Raw genomic sequence first — 20,603 nt, forward strand, 5'->3', positions numbered from 1 at the left:
CTCAGGAATGGATCTCACCCTGCCACTTAGGAGAAATCATGGGGTTTTCTGCAACTGCAGCTTCTCACCAGTAAGGAGAGGGGTGCATAAATGTGGATAAAAGGCTTCTATAGGGTGCAAAAGCCGTTACATGTTACGTGTTTACAAAGCTGGTCTAGGGACAAAGACTTGTCATTCCCCTTTAAATCAAAGATTAATAGTAACTGTGCACCCAAGAATTATAACAGTGACAGCATATTTGCCACTGATATTTTGTATTTTATTGCTGCAGGCAATGGCTGCAGTATGTAGTCAACAGATCTCTAAATTCCCTGACTACTTCTAGAACTCCGCAAAAATCTAGTTTACTGCCTTTGTTGGAAAATTTTTGGGAGTCCACAAACCAAAAAAAGTGAATTTATAAACCATATTTCAGATTATATATTGGTTGGCATTTCTGACAATGGCAGAGACAATGACTTCTCCTTTTTTTGTTAGTGAAAGGACAGAAAATTCTCAGGTTTTTTGTTTTCATAGAGATAAAACTGAAACGTACCAAGGATCGCTGCTGGTTTTCCTCATGAATTCACTTCAGATATATTTATAGCAGGGCTTTCTACCTTTATCTGCAAATGTCACAATTGAGCTAGTGACTTTATAAAGTTTCTTGGTTTAATAACTATGGTAGATATAGCACATGTTCTGCCTCTGTCCCTCTCTGAAAATAAACAAAACTAATCAGGTCTAAAAACTAGTTTATATCTCACTGTTCATAGCAAATAGAAAGAGTTGGGCACAGATAATCTAATTTTCACCTGTTTCTGCTTACTGCATATACACTAACTCAATTTAGATTGATCAGCTAATGTTTGCAGACTTACTACAGTGGCACAAGGGTACTACATCCATTCAGCTGATTTTTAAAAAAAGACAAACCAGGATGAAATGTTGTTCATGCTCCTTTTTAATTTTATTTTAGCTCTTTGTTTATCTCTTCACTTCAAAGCACTCCTAATATGAGGCACAGTTTCAGTGTGACAACTTTGTAAAATTAAAATGGAAAAAATGTGCCAGCATCAATCAGCTTTACACTGGAAAGCACAACAGCCTGGAGACAGAAATGACGACTTATGAGAGCAAGCTATAATGAACCCAGAAGTGCTATCTGCAGTAGGAAAAACATATTAGACTGGAGGCTGAACACTCCTGCCACAATTTGTCTTCCTCAATGGGAGCCTCCTGTTTCCCAATTGCAGTGTACAGTCAAGTCTGACTCCAAAAGCAAGGGAAAGTTATTGATATGAATCCCCACAGTTCTGTTGGCTAGCATTTCTTGTTTGACTTGAAGCTGCTTAAAGTCCAAATTAAAAAAAGAAAAAACAGCACAGAATAAAGCTGAGTCTGCAGGAGACTGGCTGGGCAGGAAGGAAGGACAGAAAGAAGGAAGGAAGCCACCCCAGCAGCAGGAGCCCTGTGGGGTGACCCCAGCCAGCCTCTGGTCACTCTGAGCCACCTGCCTTGCCACGAACCAGGAGGGCCACCCAGGGCACAGTCCTGGGGAGCGGGAGCAGAGGCTGGCCAGCAACTGCAAAGACATGAGGCTGCTGGAAGGGCCCCAAGTGGCAGGGCCAGCTTGTCTTCAGTAATCCTTGGTCCCGTGCAGGAACAGGGCAGGGCACAGGGGCAAGGAGGCCTGCCCAGGAAGAACTCCAAACCTGCAAAACTGGCTCCCCCTTCCCCAATTCAAAAAAGCCCAAACCTCATGGCAGGACAAGCACGTTACTAAATATGGTCCTATTTAAAAGGGAGCGTAGAGAGGGTTAAGGGTCTGATCCCAACAGTATCAGTAAAAATCAGGGGTAGGTGCCTAGGTAGCTGAGCCCTTCTCAGATTTCAATGTTGCTGGAAAATAAATTTTACTCTCTACTGGAAAATAAATTTTACTCTCTAGTGAGTTGTATTCTCAGATTCCTCTGCACAGACATCCTTTCATTATCTGTGAACTGCAATATATTTACCTAGTTCCTGTTCTTTTCACAACAATGTATCTGAGGCACCATCTCAATTCTCTTAAAATACATTGTTAACAAAGGCACCACATGAACATGTATGCCAATAAGTGGGTAGCATTACTTTATATTGTTTTCCAAAGACATGCTTTCCTGCTAAAAAGAGCTTCTGGTAGGGTCAAAGCAGAGAATTTTTCTGTCTTCCGCTTGAAAAAATATTTTTTTTTTTCCTTTAAGAGCTGGTGAATACTACAAACTTGCTTTCTAACTTTATTTTGTACCATTTTACTTAATACACACTTACCAGAAGCCTAGACTGATTATTTCAACTACCTAAAAAGCAAAATAAACAGGTTATAAATTGCATGTATCAAATCAAAGAGTATTTTCTCATTTGATTTTTGCAATGCAAACTAAACAGAGTTGCCAATCAACCCTAAATGTGCATGTTTCATTGTTACAGAATGAAATACTAGCAGCAGCAGAACAGAAAGCTAGACCTGAAGTAATCTTACTAATTAAATAAAGAACTATTTCTGTGGTAGTCATCATCATAATCATATGAATACATAATAATATGTATGAATTAAACAAAATGAATTTTAACAAAAATTAAATCACTATAAACCTAGAATCTGCATGTTAGACCTGTGCTTAATTGGTAACGGGCATCAGACACAATATAAAAGTAATTTTAACAGAACTAACATCAATAATTTGATGTTTTACATACTTGTATAGTATTATAAATACATATAATTGGCAGCAGATTAATTTCCCAAAAGTGTTATAATCTGTTGACATAGTGGCATACTTCAAAAAAAAAAAATTACTTTATTTACGAGTGCATGCATCTGGTTCTAATGAAATAACTTTACCTGGTAATATCAGTGTTTGTATGATTGATGACATTAACACAATAGCATCATCAACACGCCTCTCAAAACAGTCATTTGAAAATGACAACTACATATAAACTAGACATTGAAAGGTAAAAAGGCAGAAAATCACAGCCGGGTATTAAGCAATCATTTGGTTCAGTGTTTTGTAAACCCATGATAGCTTTGTTATTATTAACGTGGTAATCCCTAATCTAAAAGTGTTTCTAACTGTTGACAACTTCTTGCTATGTTCTGAGGTGCTTTAAAGAGAAAAACACACACCAGAGATTCTCTTTTGTGTATTAACCAGACTATCAATTTGACCATAAGACAGTATCCATCTCAAAACATCCTGGCTAGCAATGGTTGGCTCTATCTCTGAACAGTGACCCAGACAAGTTCCCTTCTCTTCTGCATGACTGGATGGAGCAGGGAATCAAGGGTGGACACAACAGACTGAAGTGGAGCTGACTTCTTTCATCCCAAGATATATATTATATATATATATAAAAATATATATATCCCAAGAGTTAATTCTGCTATTTAGACGTTTACAGGGTATCTTCTAAATAATAAAAACATTGTATAAAAACTTTTTTAGCCCATTCTGACTCTTTCTGCTCCTCTGAGCTTTCCTGGTAGGAACTCAAGGAGGACTTGTAATATAAGCTTAATAGTTCTTTTGCATTTTTCCCCCACGGAACAAAACTTTCTGATTCTAGCTGTTCTTACCATTACACCGCAAACCATTTCAGTCATCATACCATTTCAGGGTATCTTTTGCAGACTGTTCTTTCCTCAGATATACAACATTACTGAACTGACTCTCTCAAATGGAAATCTGAGAGCATTCGAGGCAGCACATACTATGCATGAAGGAAATGCAGATAAATTTATCCATATAGCATACGCTAGTCACACTGGTCTCGTAGCTGGTTGCTGTGCCACAGATTTTTCACCAGTACCATTAATTAAGAAAAAAACACATCTTTACAGAAGCACACAGAAACATCTGATGCCTAGAGGCAGCTATGGCAGATGCCTCACAGATCTGAGGAAAATGTTCCTATGTTCTTTTAAACCAAAAATATGGTTAAGACACTAATTCTTTAGCTAAAGAGAGTATCACTACAGGAACTTCTGAGAAACAAACAGATTTGTCACTAAGAACTGCAGCATTTCACAGACTTTATTTATTTATTTTTAAGATGAAATGTCCATACTTTGGCTATGTCTTTTGAAACCAAATTGAAGGATATATCTTTCTTCTTGCTGATAAATAGATTTTTTTTCTTCTTTTTGACTTAAAATCCATTTAATCTGTGGTTTTTTGTTCCCTGGCCTCTCCTTGCAACTTCTCATAGAAGTTTTTTATAAAATTCCCCTTTGAATATACCTCTTCTGCATCAGGAACAGAATTCATTTGGGCTCTTATGTAAAGTGTCAAAAGATGAGACAACGAAGAATAACTGGCCCTTGCTCAGTAGTGCTGCTCACACAACTTTACCCCAAACCAATATATTTGTTTGATTTCCATTCTGCTGCTTGAAGAACAGAAAGATTTATGCATATCATTAAAGAATGAGAGGTGTGGAGGTGAAAGCAAACTCCAGATTGGAGGAACCTTCCCCATATTTCTTAGAATGACATGAGGCCAGCTGAAAAGAAGGGGTTTCATTTTGTTTCTGTAAAGCTGACAGACAGACCACGAAATTGATTGTACTTGGTAATTGCAAAAAAGCAGGAGAAAGGAAAAGTAGGAGGCCAATTTATCTCCACAGGTGTTAAATGTATAATCATCTCAGATGCACCACTATTAGGTCAATGGAGCAAGCATCCTGCAAGAAACACAGTGGCTCTTTTATTTAAGGTCCAAGTCCACATCATTCTAAACCAGCCGCTAAATAGACAACAACAAGAATGCCAAAATGGAGAGCAGTTCTGCTAACTTTAAAATACCACCATATGTTCTCAGCCCAGTCAGGTTACATGGTGCAGTTCAAATACAGTAAATATGGTACTCTGAGCATCCCTTGGGACTGATGCAAAGAAGAAAGCTGTTTTACTTGAATTTTAGAGAGGAGTTTGAAAACCTGTATGTTCTAACTGAAACCTACATTAAGTTAAACCAAGGCTTAAACCAAGATGAATTAAAGGCAAAATTTACTGTTACTAGTACTTTAAAAATAGAAAAATAAATTTTAAAAAGCACAAGCCACTACTCAACTTGATTACAAAAAAAAAAAAAGGCAAAAAACTTACAAGAGCAACTGTTCCTGTAAGATCTCTCTTGGGGGTCAAAGTTTGTGTTTTTTTTTTCTTTTTTATGATACTGCTTGGAATGTGTAAAACTTTGAACGGGCAAATATGCTTCTTTAGGATCTGAAATATGTCCTAAGAACAACTGTGCCAGGTCAGACAGCAGGTATGGCCATCTTTGGGTGCTCAGGACCAGAACACCAGGGTGCCTCACAAACAGGTAATTACTGTCCCTCACAGTACAGAGGAACAGTGACAACAATTTGCTTTTGCATCAACTCAGTTATTCTAGAGTCTAATCACTTCCTTTTTAACTGAAGATTTATTTATTTACCAAATTGCTTATTTATTAGGTTTTATTTACTTAGTTATTTCAGAGAAGCTCTACTGCCTGGGTTATGAAAAAAGGTCATATTAGACTTACAGGCCAGAAGAAACCATTGCAAATACTGACAAAAATAAAAGTTGAGATGTTTGTTCAAAATCTTGAATCCCACTGAATCACCCTTACCATTTTAGTCTATATTCACAGTGGTTTCAGTTTATTATTCCCAAGTCCAACATGTCAAACATCTGCAACACCAAAAACACACAGTACACAGAAGAACTAAAACATTCCTCCCTTCATTACAGTTGTCAGTGTAAGAAATTGCTTCATAGGTATGGGGTAAATCAGGACCTGCTGCCATAAAAAAAACTGAACATGCAAGTCTCAAAGAGCACTATGTAATTATTACAACTCGAAAACCTGTAAATCCAGATTAGCTAAGACACCAACTACACAGGAGAAGAACAAATCCCCAGATAAATTTATTCCAATGGGATGGGTAATTTAGTGTCTAAGGTGCCTCTCCTAAAAAAAAAAAAAATAATCTTGCTCGTTCTTTGAGTTTGAATAACCGTCAATCCCGTAAGAGAAACAAAGCCACAGATCTCACTTTCACAGAGACAGAAATATTAACCACAACAAGAGCGGAGTCTCATGTATCAGTGCACTGCAAAATGATGCATTAAAAAATCTAAAATTAGTTTTTTCCTAATGTCACAACAACATTCAAGTCTAAGTAAATATCAAAGATCTCTGTCATTATTCCCAGTTGTCCACTGGATTGCTATGTTTATGGAAAATGTTATTTATTTAGTAGCAGGCATTTCAGTAGGACACTGACTGAGAAACTATTTTATTTTAGCTAAATGTTTCTAGAGCTTGACAGTAAATGATATGCATGAGCCATGTTGACTGTCATCTTCCACTTTTAATTTGACTGTCAGACATACGAGTAACTTGCTAACGTTTCATTCCAATTTCAGCGCCATGAGCCTGTTGCATAAGCTGCCTGCTAAAAACTGTTCCAGATGGAATGACAGTATTTTGTAGGACCCCAAAGATGTAGCTATAGAGATTAATATGTGTCAACAGCATTGAAAACGTGACCTTTTTCCCTTTTTTTTTTTTGTCAACAGTTCTTATTTCCATCCCATAATTTTTCCACATTCTTTGTATGATAGGCCACGTGGGAAAAAGAAAGAGTTTCAGTCTCTCAGCCATCTTCCATCACCTGCAATCACATCTACCTGACTACACAAGGCAGAGGACAAAAGAGGAAGGTTTATAAACAATCAGGTATCTTCAAAATGACAGCCAAGGCCCAAAATTTACTTTAAAGAGGAAACAAAACCCAGCCCCCTACTAACATAAGTTCCAGAACTATGGAGAATTTTGATGGTTTTCGTAATAGATACTTTCTTTCATAAATAGTCAGTAAGAACCCTGCACTCCTCTCACTGGAAACACGCTTTAGAAAGGAACACATTAACAATGAATAACTGCTTTTACCAATTGTACCACTTTTACTGATAATTTATATACTGTATTAACGTCATGGAACATTCATGATTAGCGCTTATTAAAAGAAATCACAAAAAGTCTACTTATCCTTCTCAAATAAAAATATGTAAATTACACCCACTGCTCATCTTAAACAATACAGGTAACACAATATACTTTTTCTGAAACGTAGGCTGTGCAAAGAACACAAAGAGGACTTTCCCCCCCCACACACACACCTCTTTGCACCCTCAAAAGAGGAAATTACCACAGGGCACTTCTGTCCTTTTTCAGATCATCTATTCAGTATTCTGAAGTATTACAAATATTTCATTTACATTTCTTAGTTTTTCCTCTACAACATAAAGTAATTTCTTTTTGACACAGAATGCCACAGCACACAGCACAAGGAAGGGGAAAAAAAGCAGTGCAGGGTTGAAAAGCAACAGAAAGAATCAAGAAGGAACGGCTTTTGTTAATTTGACAGCCCTCAGCTAGCTGCATAGTTGGATTTATAAAAGGTTCTTTAAGAGCAGCAGTTTTTCATGGTGTAAGAGTGCCACACAGCTCTGGTTCCTGCAGTGCCTCACACCAACAACTTCAAAACTAACTCACTGCAGATGTCCCTGTGATCATCTAATCAGACATCAAAAGCAATACACTGACAAGCTCCTGCGCTGATTAGGAGTGTTCTATATATGTTCCACAGCGTAAACAGACACACAGTAGTTGCTTTAAAAATGGATTCACCCACATCAGAATTCCCTTTTAAAAAACTCAAAACTGTTTGGAACTCCCCAGGCTGAATGACAGAAAATTCTTTTAAATCTCCCCAGATCTTCTGTTCAGTTCCACACAGCAGTATTTCAAGAGCAGGAGTTGAATTATTAATTGGAAAACTTTTACCAGAAGAAAAATAAATGCCTTCCAGAATTTAAAAACCTTATTATTATGAATGACAGTCTGAGACCACACCACCTCAGGGAAGCCTCTACCCTGCAACACACATTGTAATACCCAAGATGTGTTTCCACCTCTACTTTATATGTTGTCTAATTATAATTATTATACATCAACAAGCACTGCAGCATCCTTCCAGTACTGCTAGTTCCTGAAGAATTACTGCATTTCTCCCAATATCTGGTCTCCTTCTCACAGCCCACCTCCTGGAATACTTAAAAGGGGGCTTATAAGAAAGATGTGGACAGACAATAGGGTCTGTTGCAATAGGACAAGGGGCAATGGTTGTAAACTAAAAGGTAGATTTAGGGTAGATTTAGACTAGATATAAGGAAGAAATAACTAGGGATAGACTAGATATCAGGAAGAAATTTTTTACAGGGAGGGTGGTGAAACACTGGAACAGGTTGCTCAGAGAGGTGGTAGATGCCCCATCTCTGGAAACATTCAAGGCCAGGTTGGACGGGGCTCTGAGCAACCTGATCTAGTTGAAGATGTCCCTGCTCACTGCAGGAGGTTGGACTAGATGACCTTTAAAAGTCCATTCCAACCCAACCTAGTCTATGATTCTATCACATAACTATGGGATAATTTCATATCGAAATTTTAACACATGCAAAGGGACCAGAAATTAAAACTACCTGACATAGTCAGGGTGAGTAAACAAACTGGACAAAAGTTTTACCTTCTAAAACCAGATAGACAATACAACCCTCATGGCAGTGCAGTCTCTTAGCTTGAGACCGAGCAGAAACCTGCTGGATCAACCCAAGTTATAGACTCTACAGCATTATTCCATCAGTGTGTCAAAAAAGATCTTTTCTGCCCTGCCCAGGTTTTAAATTGCCTGATTAGATGAAGCAATATTTCTGCCTTTTTCTTATAATAAAATACCCACATATTTTGGAAGTTCTACTCGTAATCTTTATCTCAAAGCCAAGCTCTGATTGTAGCATATCTTTATGTTTACGTGTGTACATAAAATAGTATGTAAAAGTAACAAATCGTGGAGCTGCATCCTTACACACGTTCACATTATGCTAATCTGCAGACACTTAATCAGGAAGGCTAATACATTACAAACACAATTAATGGCCAGAAGAACCAGAGGATGTTTTGACCCTTTTTAACAAGGGCTCAAAACATAAAAATGTTCTGATTATATATGAACCTTATCCAAAATTGCAAATTATATGTCCACAATGCATAAAACACAGTCAATTTCAAGTCACATCTAGGTAAAAATTGAAACTGTATTGAGCCACCGGAGCAGCTCTTCAATTGATCCAGCATCTCATTGTACCTTTAAATATGGATAAATGCAATTTAATCATCCATTCCCATTGATTAACTCCCAAGTTAACCTAAGCATTTATGCAGGAAACATGCAACTATAAAAGAAAAGAAAGTCAGGCAGAGCATAGCATCCCCATAATAATCAGCAAGTTACCAAGAGGGGGTGTGACCTTAGTCCCATCAGAATTAATGAAAAACTCCCATCAACTTTAAATAGGACTCCAATCCCCCATCTAAAACTCATGACAGATCAAGTCTTAAGATAGTAGGGAAGTCTGTCCCTGGGCAAAGAGACAGATAAGCAGAAGTAAAAGCTCCAGAAAGTAAAGTTCGGATGTTTTAATTATACCTTGGCAATTACTACTTGGATGAATGGGACTGAGCAAAAGCAGCAAAATGTAGTCTGCTTCCTAAGAAATTCAAAAAAACAAACCAAAAGAACCCCACAACTCAGACTTTCTGCCTTGCTGCATCTCATCTTTATCAGAGTGGAGCTTGGGATGAGGGATCCACCTAGGAACTTCTGAGTTGGTGCAGAGAACCTGAAACTGCATGTCCTCTCAGCAAGGTGGGGATGAGTGTTGAGCAAGGGCTCCACCCTCTCAATCACACAGCATGGCCTCGCTCCAGGGTAGGTCCCCAGTGGAAGACTTCATGTCCATTGCTAACTCCACTTTCTGAAGCCAGGCCCTTCACAGACAAAAAGCAGCTGGACCAGTATGTGGCTATTGCAGTAGCAAAGCTATGGCCACCAAATTTTTCAGAGAAATGCATTAAACTAATGATGCTTCCCTGAAGTCCTCTCTGGAAACATAGGGAGGGAAGTTCCCATTTCTGAATGTCTGGCCAGGGCTCTATGATTGTAACTAAGCAGAAGAGCTTAACAGCTGCCTTCATAAATTAACAAATTCACTAACAAATACCTTTTCTTCAACAACAAATTCAGATGTTTGCTATCCCTATTTTTCCCTGATTATAGTCTCTAAATTTTTCAGTGGCATCTATCACGATAAGGAAGGAGAGGTTTGGATGAAAAAAGAAACTCGAATTTCGTACCATCTGCTAAATGACTTCCAGTCTGAAAGAACAGATGCTGGACTTCACCATCAGTTTTTGATTGATCTAGAAGTATTTTGTTAATTGGGGCTAAAACTACAGCTAAGACAAAATAAGTGTCAGAGAAAATATGAAAGAATAGCTTAAATTCTTCTCAAACTACCTGGTCGCTCAGGAAAGATTTTATAATTTTGGTAATCATCATATGGCATGAAAAAAAAAAAAATCCTTTGAATGAACAGGACAACACCTAAAAAACAGAATATATGCTCTGCTTGGATTCCATAAATACTGTAAACAGTTCAAATGGTTCATCAGGTTCATCCAGTTCACCTGAACTGGACACCAATGATCTTTACTTATGTTGCTGTATGTTTGCTGTTTTATTTTATGCATTATTTATTGTACATCTATCCTGCACTCTCCTAGAGACAAATCAGTGTTGTCTTCAGAAATTCGTATGATAATCAGCTCTCAAAAATCTGATCAACTAATGGTGTATCAGTACATACCATATAAGACAGCATACAGGCTAACTATGAGTATTTCCACATAGAACTGAATTGCCAGTTCTACATGTGCCAAACACCAAAATGCCAGAAGTGCCAAAATAATTAAGGTAATTAGGGAAGCCAGTTTCAATTACAAAATGATTGCTAAGATAAGTGTGGCATAAATGCAGAGATCTAATTTTTACTACATGCAACTGAAAATTGTTTCATCTACCAACAGCTCTGTTTTTTCTAACTTGCATGTGACAGCAAAGAAGCAGTTTAATATAAAAAAAATACATGTTTGTGTCAAAGGAAATGCAGTATTACTTTTAAATTTTCAGCAGCAATATACAGAACAAATGAATTTTCTCTAAATACTGCTTTAACACTTGCATGAAAGAGCATAGCTATATTCAAAATGCAGTGTTCAGTTGTTTGTGAAGTTTCAGTTGAAATGCTTTTTCATTTGTCAGATATTGATTCTTCCCCGTGTTTTAAAACAATATGTACCTAATTTAACCTATGTTATTTAAGTTTTCTATGCTTCCCAAAACATTACACCAAAGTATATTTCAGTATGATTGACAATGAGAGTTTTAGAAATGGTACTGTTGCAAAAATAAGAGCTGGTGTAACGTATTTTGCTGTAACAGATTTTCACTTTAACAATAAAAACTTTCAACCTGCTGTGCCTTTTCCCCCTGCCCCTTACATGACATTTAAAAAAATCTGAGAGCCTTCTCCACTGTTGTTATCTATCCAAGCTTTGACTGTTATCCCTATAGCTGACAGGGGGATGCTCTGTATTTTAAGCACACAGAATTCCTTTAGGCCTAGAGGATTCTTGTGTACTGATGCAAGTAGTGAAGCATGGTGAGGTTCTGGCTTCCAAATATAATTGTAGTCCTCACATGACGGCATAAAATACACTTACACCGCTAATACTATATTTTTTAAAAAAAACAAAAGCCTATCTTTCTCTCCTTGATGGTCAAAATAAAGCATTCAAAACGTGTCCTGGAATGCAACAGATTTCACCAAATTTTCCACTTCTTTTTTCCAATTTTCATGGTTATAAAATACCAGAGGTCAGCATTACACACTGACATACTCAATTTACACATTTCTCAACTTTGCAAAGAGAGTAAGATCTGCACTGTTAGCCAAGAGTTCTTTTTGTAGTTTCATTTATCAGGCTAAGTTGGTATTTCATTAATATGTAACTGCTTGCAGCAAACATCGAGAAAAACCTCTCAGCTCAAACAGGTCTGACAAATGACACAGGACTTTGACAAAGTTCAGCCCCCTATGACACTTGTACTTGGAGAGTCACTAGCACTTTTAAAATTGCACCAGTTGGTAAATAACACAAGCCACCGTAAAACAAGATGCACGCTAAATATTTAGATGCACACACATTTGGCCATGCAAAGAGAAACAATGAACAGTCAACTAAAATCCTGTGCTGGCCTTCAGAATTACAGAGTTAAGATTGAGACCCATAGAACATCATTTATACACAAGTCATCTGACTTTCTATTTACTTACTTCATTCATGTGAACTTAATTGGAAGTATGGTCTTAAATACAACATCTTCAGCTGAAAAGGTTCCCAACTCCAGCATGTGTTGTGGAACAAATCCCAGTTCTTTCCTCTGCTCCCTAATATGTGAAAATGGCTATTTGTGAAATCAGCCTAGTTGTGATCTACGCTGAAACATCCCCCTCACATCAAACGAAGAGGCTGGGGGTTTCTGAGTGTTTTTGTTTTGAAACAAAACAGTGATAGATTGGTTTACACAACTGGGGACAGGGAGTGAGTTCCAACACTGTATAGGGAAGCTAAAGGGGACAGGCATAAATTTCACAGGCAAATGAAAGTAGGTGCAACTGCCCTATCATTTAAGCCAGCATTCATCTGGCAAAAAGTAGAAGCAGACCCACCAGAGCTTTCTAGGCAAACATCAAGTCTAAGAAAAAGCTCTATTCTCCTTGATACACTTCTGTATCCCAGCTGACATCCATCTTTTTATAAGTAATATAGGAATGCCTTCCCCACACACAAACAGAAAGCTTCAGGCCTTAAAACTGCGTAAAAACTGTGGCCCAAGTGTTACCAAGACAGTATCACTTTTAGAAGACTGAAGATGGCCTGCAATAAGATCTAATAAGAGTTATGGCATCCTCACTAATTGTGTCCTTGCACTAATATTTAGTAATAACTATGTTGAAAACAAATTTATCCTCAAAAACGAAGAATCAGGTTGTAAAACAGAAAAGCGAGAGAAAGATGAGACCAGGCAGGATAATAGCAGGGTGCCAAAGGAAGACAGAAAAGTCATGAGAAAACAAGGAAAGTGAAAAAGGGTGCAAGACCAATAAAGCATATTAAAGGGAAAGTACATTTCTTTCCAGTAAGCAATGGTAAACTGGACAATATGATACTGAGCAAATAATTGCTAAAAGTTCAGTTCATATTCCAGTGCCTTACATCACCATTGAGCTTTATGGAAATATCTTATTTTTTTAAAATAGAGCCACTGTTAATCGACTGTATAATCTAAAATAACCATCTAATCCAGAAGAAATTCTCTCCTTTACAGAAAATGAGTATGATGTGCTTTGTTTTAGATCCAAATACATATATAGCTTATAAAACTGCTATAGACCAACAGGTAAGAACAGTTTTTGCCCTTAAGAAAAAGGTGAGTTACATGACACCTACTGCCACAACATGCTTGAGACTGTGGTCACTGGGATGAGAAGCACTTGGGTGGAAGTCAGCAGGTGGCCCCAAAGCTGGATCACTGCTCCTTCGCACTAGAAGCGGTGTGCCTAAGAGACAAAATAAAGAGCATCTGTTCAAGGGTGCTACAGGAACACAAGGTAAAGCTTCATGTGGTTTAACTAAGAGATGTGTACAGCGCTTAAATATAAGTTTATCTGTGGCAATATCCACCTGGTAAATTATTAGATTTGATGGGGTTGTGCCATTTGGTATTTACTAAGTTAACAAGAACGTTTTAAGCTCTGTTATACAGACTTTAATCCATGAGCTGCTAAATTAAGTGAAAACTGCTGACAAACAGGAGAAAAAGACACCTTCTCAGAAAAGCAAACACGTAGTTACATGTATCTGTGACCACATGTACCATCAAGTTCTGACAGGGAGATCATACACTTGATCTAAGGAATAACTGTGAACACAGGAAGAACTGGACTGCTATTGTTAGTTCCTACAACTGGTAGTGGTTACTTAACTAAACCAAGACATGATCTAAAGCCTTTCACTCCACTACTAAGGACAGCTCTTATTGTACTGTTCTGCATTAACCCACCAAACAGGGATCTCACAATCTCATTTTCAACCGTTCCTTACCTTCTCCTGGTATATGTCCAAAATCCATACTGAGCAACTGCTTGTGCCTCCCACACTTAACCTCTGTGGAAGGTCGCTCTGAATATGATGGCATGACCATATATATACAGTCATAAATCTTATTTCCATAAGCTCACAAGATGCAACAGTCCATCACCACTACTTCTGTGTTGTCCCAACCTGAGGCATGTAAATGACAGATCAGGCACAGGTTTTTGGGTACAGAGGCAGCTAAAGGGTAAATGGGCAACTCCCTACATTAACTTCATTTAGTATCTAAAGTGCCTTGGGCTGGCTCTGCAGAGACAGCCTAAACAAGGATATAAGGAGGAGAGGGGGAAGAGATTTTATTCACAGCAGATCTGCCTCCCACTACTGACTACCAGGATTCCCAGGGAACAGACGTAGGCAGTTGCAGTTGTTTCAGAGAAGCTGTAGACTAAACAGCTTCCTCTTGCAGGCATCTCCAATCAGACTCACCAACTATTCATGTCTATTCACGTGCTGTCTGGAAACAACCTCAAAGACCAGTAAGCAGCTTCTAGCAACACAGACATCCAGTTAGCAGAATACACTATGAAACACTCCTTGCAAAACTTTCAGGTGGGGCGAGGGGAAAAACATCTTTAGTAATACGAGTAAGAAATTTCTCACACTATCCCAAATTAAATTAAAACAAAAATGACTTTTTTCCCCAAGTCTTTCCAAAAGAATTTATCCACAGGCGAACAAAAGAATTGAAGAGAACTTTGGTCTAAGACAATAATTTTTCAAATGTTGCAAGTGAGTAAAAATAAGATTGTAACTGTCAGTTAAAATATTAATTATAGTGGCTGGGACTGATGGCAGCCATAATTACAAGATCTATAACAGAAGTTTGAACATGCAACAGTTTCCTCATTAGAGGGATGCTAACAAAGCTGGAGTGCCTGTACCACATTCACTCTCAAGGCAACTTTGTAATTATAGCTGGAATAAATACCAGCACCTGATGCTGAGGAACAAGTAGAGAATCTAATGCTCTTACCCTTCCTCATAGTGAGCAACAGTTTTCATATGCAGGTAATCCCTTCTATGTCTACTTAAGCAGGAAATCAATAAGAAAAGCAAAAGTAAGACTTGAATTTGTGTCCTGGTATTGAGGGAATGTTCAAAAAGGTGAACACTGTTTTTTGTTCCAAGTGATCCTCATCTTGATATCAAAAGCTACACATGCTTTTACAGGGAAATTCTGAAGAAAGTGATTGATGACCAAATGCATCCGTTTTGTGTGATTTTCCAAAGGTGTCAGTAGGTCAAAAGGAACCAAATTTCTTCACTCAAATATTCCTGTTCTTCACATGGTGCTGAATTTTTTTTCCCCTCTAAGCATATCTGATAAGGTGGTGTATAAAAGCTAAAGCCAAAAAGTGTTGGATTTTTAAGTTATTCCCTTCTTTAAGATAAATACTTATTCCTTCTAGTAATGTTTTTCATGTACAACTGAAGTGTTTCTGGTGCCCTATATCAAATTTTCAGTCTCTCTTCAATACAACAGTTTGAAAATAGATGCTGAGACACTTTTGTATGATTCAGCATAATTTAGTCTCCAACTCCTTTTGACATAAATATGAACAGTACAGAGAAACACTCTTGCTAAAGCCCTTTGCATTGGTACTTTGATTTGTAAAACTTTCAGAACTCAATGAGCCAAATTCCAAATTCAAATTAAAACCTCCTGTTGCTTATACTCTTCTAGGCCATGATCCCAGCCTCTTTTCTCACTTCTGACCTTCTTTTTCCACACTGAGAAATCAACAGTAACTTAAAGAGGTTAAAAAAAATATGTATGTACCCACAGCCAACTAAAGATGGGGGAAAAAAAACCCCAAACCACCCCAAAAAAATCACTTATATTAAGCTCACTCGTTCTCCCAAAGCCAACACTCTGAAATTTCTTGTTTTCCTGAGCTGTCTTCTACAACCAACTCCTCATTTCTCTCTCATTCCTCATTCAGAAAGATGAAGTCTCTCATCACTGTGACTCCTGGGAGATGGGACCCTCATTTGTTCCAGGGCCTCCCAGTTTCCACAGCAGTTGAAAGAAGATGTCTCCTGTACCGCACCACTCACATAATGCTTGTCTAGTAAGACAGGACCATACTTCAGCACTTCTGTCTGCTCCCTGTATTGACTGCTGCAAGGTGCTGTTTTTACCACATCTCCCCTGTCCTCAATTTTGAAGACCAACTTTCACTTGCTTTCTGGCACCGTTTTCCAGAGAATCTGAAGCAAAATGGCATTATCCAATTCTCACTTTACAGCTGTCTAAACTCTGAAAGCCAAGCCAGGAGCAGCAGGATTATAGATGTCCTGGTTTTGGCTGGGATTGAGGTAATTTTCTTCCTAGTAGCTAGTACAGTGCTGTGTTTTGGATTTAGTGTGAGGATAATGTTGATAACACACTGATGTTTTAGTTGTTGCTAAGTAGTGTTTATCCTACATTAAGGATTTTTCAGTTTCCCATGGTCTGTCAGTGAGCAGGTGTGCAAGAAACTGGGAGGAAGCCTAACCAGGACAGCTGACCCCGACTAGCCAAAGGGATTTCCATACCATAGAATGTCATGTTCAATATATAAACTGGGGGGAGTTGGCTGGGAGGGGCAGATCATTGCTCAGGAACTGGCTGGGCACTGGTCAGTGGGTGGAGAGCACTTGCATTGTGGATCCCGTGTCTTTTCTTGGATTTTATTTCTCTCTCTCTTCTTGATATATTCATTTTCATTACAATTATTCTTATTACCATATTTGATTTTAGTCATTTAACTGTTCTTACCTGAACCCACAAGTTTCACTCTTTTTCTCCCCACTTCTCCACCTCATCCCACTGGGGTGAGTACAGGGGAGTGAGTGTGCAGCTGCAAGGAGCTTAGTTACTGGCTGGAGTTAAACCACAACAATAGAGAATACTGTTTTCCAATTTGGGAAGATGGTCTTGCAGCTATTTGCTTTCTTTTTATTCCTGCAAGTTTTTGCTTTTTGCCACGAGGCTATGAAATTATAGTGCTTGTCTGGAATGCTTCTCTACTTGCACAAAAACAACTGGACTTTTTGACCATTGTTTACAATGCTTTCTTTTTCTCTCAATTAGTTGTAAATTTTAGGGTCCTACAACAGATCATTTTCTTGTTTAAGAGAAAACCAGAGTCTATTTTTTAAATTTTTTAAAATATATTTACTGACACATAACGTAATTTTTTGTACAGAGATATCTCAAATTGTAACATCTCTGTGAACCATGTCAACTGCAGTCTTTAGCTAAAGTTATGCAGAACAGTCCCTCTGGTCTTTATTGTTTTACATGCATACAACAAAAACACTGGAGCATGAAAACAACCTTTTATTAGGCAAAAGTAAATTGTACCAAAATGCCCTCTCTAATAGTGGAAAACAAACGGCAAGCAAGAAGATTAGATGAAAGACTTGAGAAGAAGTTATACTCTCCCTCTTTCTGGGGAGAATCCCTTACTCCCTTTCAGGAGACAGCAATTCCCAGCAGCTCTCAGAGCTAACCAACTCTCCTCCATCTCCCCTCATCTCCTCTGCGGCTCAGGCTGCACCCTGCCATAAGAACACCCTCCTTGCCACTCGGTGTCTCCCAGCCCACACTTCTCCCACAGGCTCCTTTCCTTTTTCAGCCTCTCCCTGCCTCTTCTGTACCGCACACACAAGGCTCTTGACAGCCAAGCATGTTCCCTTGCACTCAGGAAGAGGAAACCTCTCCAAATCCCATTGCCCAGGACTCAACCTGACTCAGGAGTCAGATCATGTCCATTATACATAGATACTTTGAATTTGTTCATCACCATCTTCCTTAGGCATGGATAAAATGTAATGAAAAATCATCACTGATACCCATTTATTACAGACATACTATAGACAATTATACATTTACTTAAGAGATTCTGTCATCTGTTTTCTTCTGTCAGGAAACAGAATGTTGCCTTTTTCCTTACTGCTTTCCCTTTGTCTTGCTGTGTTTCCATGTTATTCTACTCACGCTCTTGCATTTGTGCCGAACATTTATAACAACCACTGTAAGCTCAAACAGAAAATTCATCTTTTCCCTGAATGATGAGACACAGGAAAACTCCTTTCTGCATACCAAGTTGATCATACACACACATTATTTACAAGCACTACTGTTCTCTGCCAGAGTAGCACTTTCTATTTTAAACTTAGGAACTCAGTTTAAAAAACTAGTTATCCTCATCTTGCTGCATTGCATCACTAATTTACAGACAACGAAATTCAAACACATGCCCAAGACTAAAATTTTTCTTGTGATGACAGCTTTTAATGTCAATCACTTCAGGGTGTATCTCCCCTTCTTTCAAAATTTGCAGAGTGCCTTCTATTATGGTACCACAGTACCTTCTAAGCACACGTGGATGTCTCAGCCTTATTCACAATACATACTCTTTGACAAAACTGATGAGAAAAAAGTCCTGCAGTTTTCCTTCCTTAAAGTAAACTCTGTATCATTTTGTTTCAAGCCATGTAGATCAATCTTTTCCTTTTGCTAGCATCACCCTCAAAAATTAGTATCTACACAGATTCATGGTTAACAGTGTATTTTCCCTGAACTCTTATGTTTTGGAAATATTTTTTTTTTAACTGCAAATATGGTTGAAACAAGCATATGGTAGAAACCACACTTAGATTTAAATTGGTTACATTAGAAAAAAACAGAAGATAAGTTCTGCCATTTGTGCACAATTAAAAACTGAAAACTTGCATCAACACAATGGCAAAAGAAAGATCTCCATGCCAGATGTAATCCTATTTTCTTATTTTGTGGTGGGTTTTTGTTGTGTTGGGGGTTTTTTTGATTGGTTGGGGTTTCTTTAAATTTCATCAAAAAGCTGTACAGACATTAACACATACCCTGGAAAGGAGTGCACTCTGCCTCACTTCACTTAAGACCTTTGGTGGATCAAAAATCAGCATTTGAGGTTAGGCAGGGGCTGACTAACCAGAAGTGACCTGCAACCTCATGTAAATAATGTAAGGTTTGGAGTTCAGGATCCAAACATGGTCAGGGGAACTTTGGACCTCCAGCTGTCCCTCCTGGGGCCCCCCAAAACTCTTCACGGTCTCTAGGCTCCAAGTTCTGGCATCAAATTTGACACCTAAATTTAGACAGCTGAGTATCGCTCAGGGTAACCGCTATCACAAAAAAAGCTTATTCTAACCCTTCCTTAATTTCACTCTTTTGCTGTTAAGCCTCCTTGCTCAGGAAAGCACAATTCACCTCCAGGCTGAAATCCTTTTATTCTTTGGGATTTACATTGCAGGTAGCTGTTACAGGGCCAAATTCAGAAAACTGCTGAAGACAACCAGAGTTTATCACCCATGAGCATTTTCGATAAGCTGTGCAGTCAAATTATGTACTAAAAATTGATTTTAGCATGCTTTGGGTGCAAACGCTCTCAGACGACTTTTTGGCTGACAGTTCAAGGAACATAGGAAATGTAAGCACATCTGTTGCCACTGCACCAGTGGCAACCAACATATTATGAGGTTTTTCTGTTTGTTTGTTTTTCCAAGTAACAGGGAAGAACTATTTTAGAGGATAATAAAAGATGCATTCGGACATAACACCATAAGTGGGTAGAAAGAGATTTACAATAAATCACCTACACAGTTAACATCGTAATTTTAAATTCTGCTCCTGCATATAAAAATGCTGACTATGATGGGAAAAAAGCTGTCAATCAAGTGTGTATCAAACTGTCAACTGTTAAAGGCCATACCAATGACAATTAGCCTGCTGCCTGCTTCCAAATTACACTTGCCTGGACAGACAGACAAATTATTTTCTCACCTGCATGTGCCTCAAAATATTTTTCAGAGCTCCTTCTGAGCAAATCACAACAAAATTTCAAGTCAGAGTTGAAACAAGACACCATAAATACTGCATGCATACACACACACAAATGTGAAATTGCACTTCAGCATAGACAATTCTTGGCTGGAGGATCTCTGAACATATACAACAAAAACAGCCACCATTTAAACCAGGAAGACAGAATGACTTTTAAACTAGTCCTGTCATGAAACAGTTCAGGCACTGGAAACAAAATATTACAAGCAGGATATTAATTTATATTTAAATATAGGAAAGGTCATTAATATATGCCTATTTTTCTTCTTTTTCTCAGAGAATTTTCACATTAACAGGCAAACAGACAGTTCTGTCAGTCAGCGCTTTTTGAGAGCACTAAGCAATCAGTGTGGGTAAATCTGGTCACCCTCAGATTTATTGCTTACCACCACCTGAGGCATCATGTAATGCTTCTGCCATGTACTTAAAATGTAGCTGACATTAATTTGTACATTCTACCTTGTGATAGGGCTGTATCACTTTTTTATTTTTTAAATATGCAATGCTCCAATAGTGTGACTTTTATGTTTAAAGCT

General features: G+C 38.1%; 1 protein-coding gene across 2 annotated transcripts in view; it reads right to left on the reverse strand.

Moving 5' to 3' along the window:
* The window catches only part of PARD3B (par-3 family cell polarity regulator beta), a 431,714-nt gene that overhangs the window by 263,228 nt on the left and 147,883 nt on the right, over positions 1-20,603 (reverse strand). For both annotated transcript variants that reach the window (XM_074872992.1, XM_074872991.1), the window contains exon 4: positions 13,488-13,597. In XM_074872992.1, coding sequence (XP_074729093.1) covers positions 13,488-13,597 — 110 coding nt within the window. The remainder of the gene's footprint in view (positions 1-13,487; positions 13,598-20,603) is intronic.

This window comes from Strix uralensis, chromosome 6 (genome assembly GCF_047716275.1).
Source record: "Strix uralensis isolate ZFMK-TIS-50842 chromosome 6, bStrUra1, whole genome shotgun sequence".
Lineage (NCBI taxonomy): Eukaryota > Metazoa > Chordata > Aves > Strigiformes > Strigidae > Strix > Strix uralensis.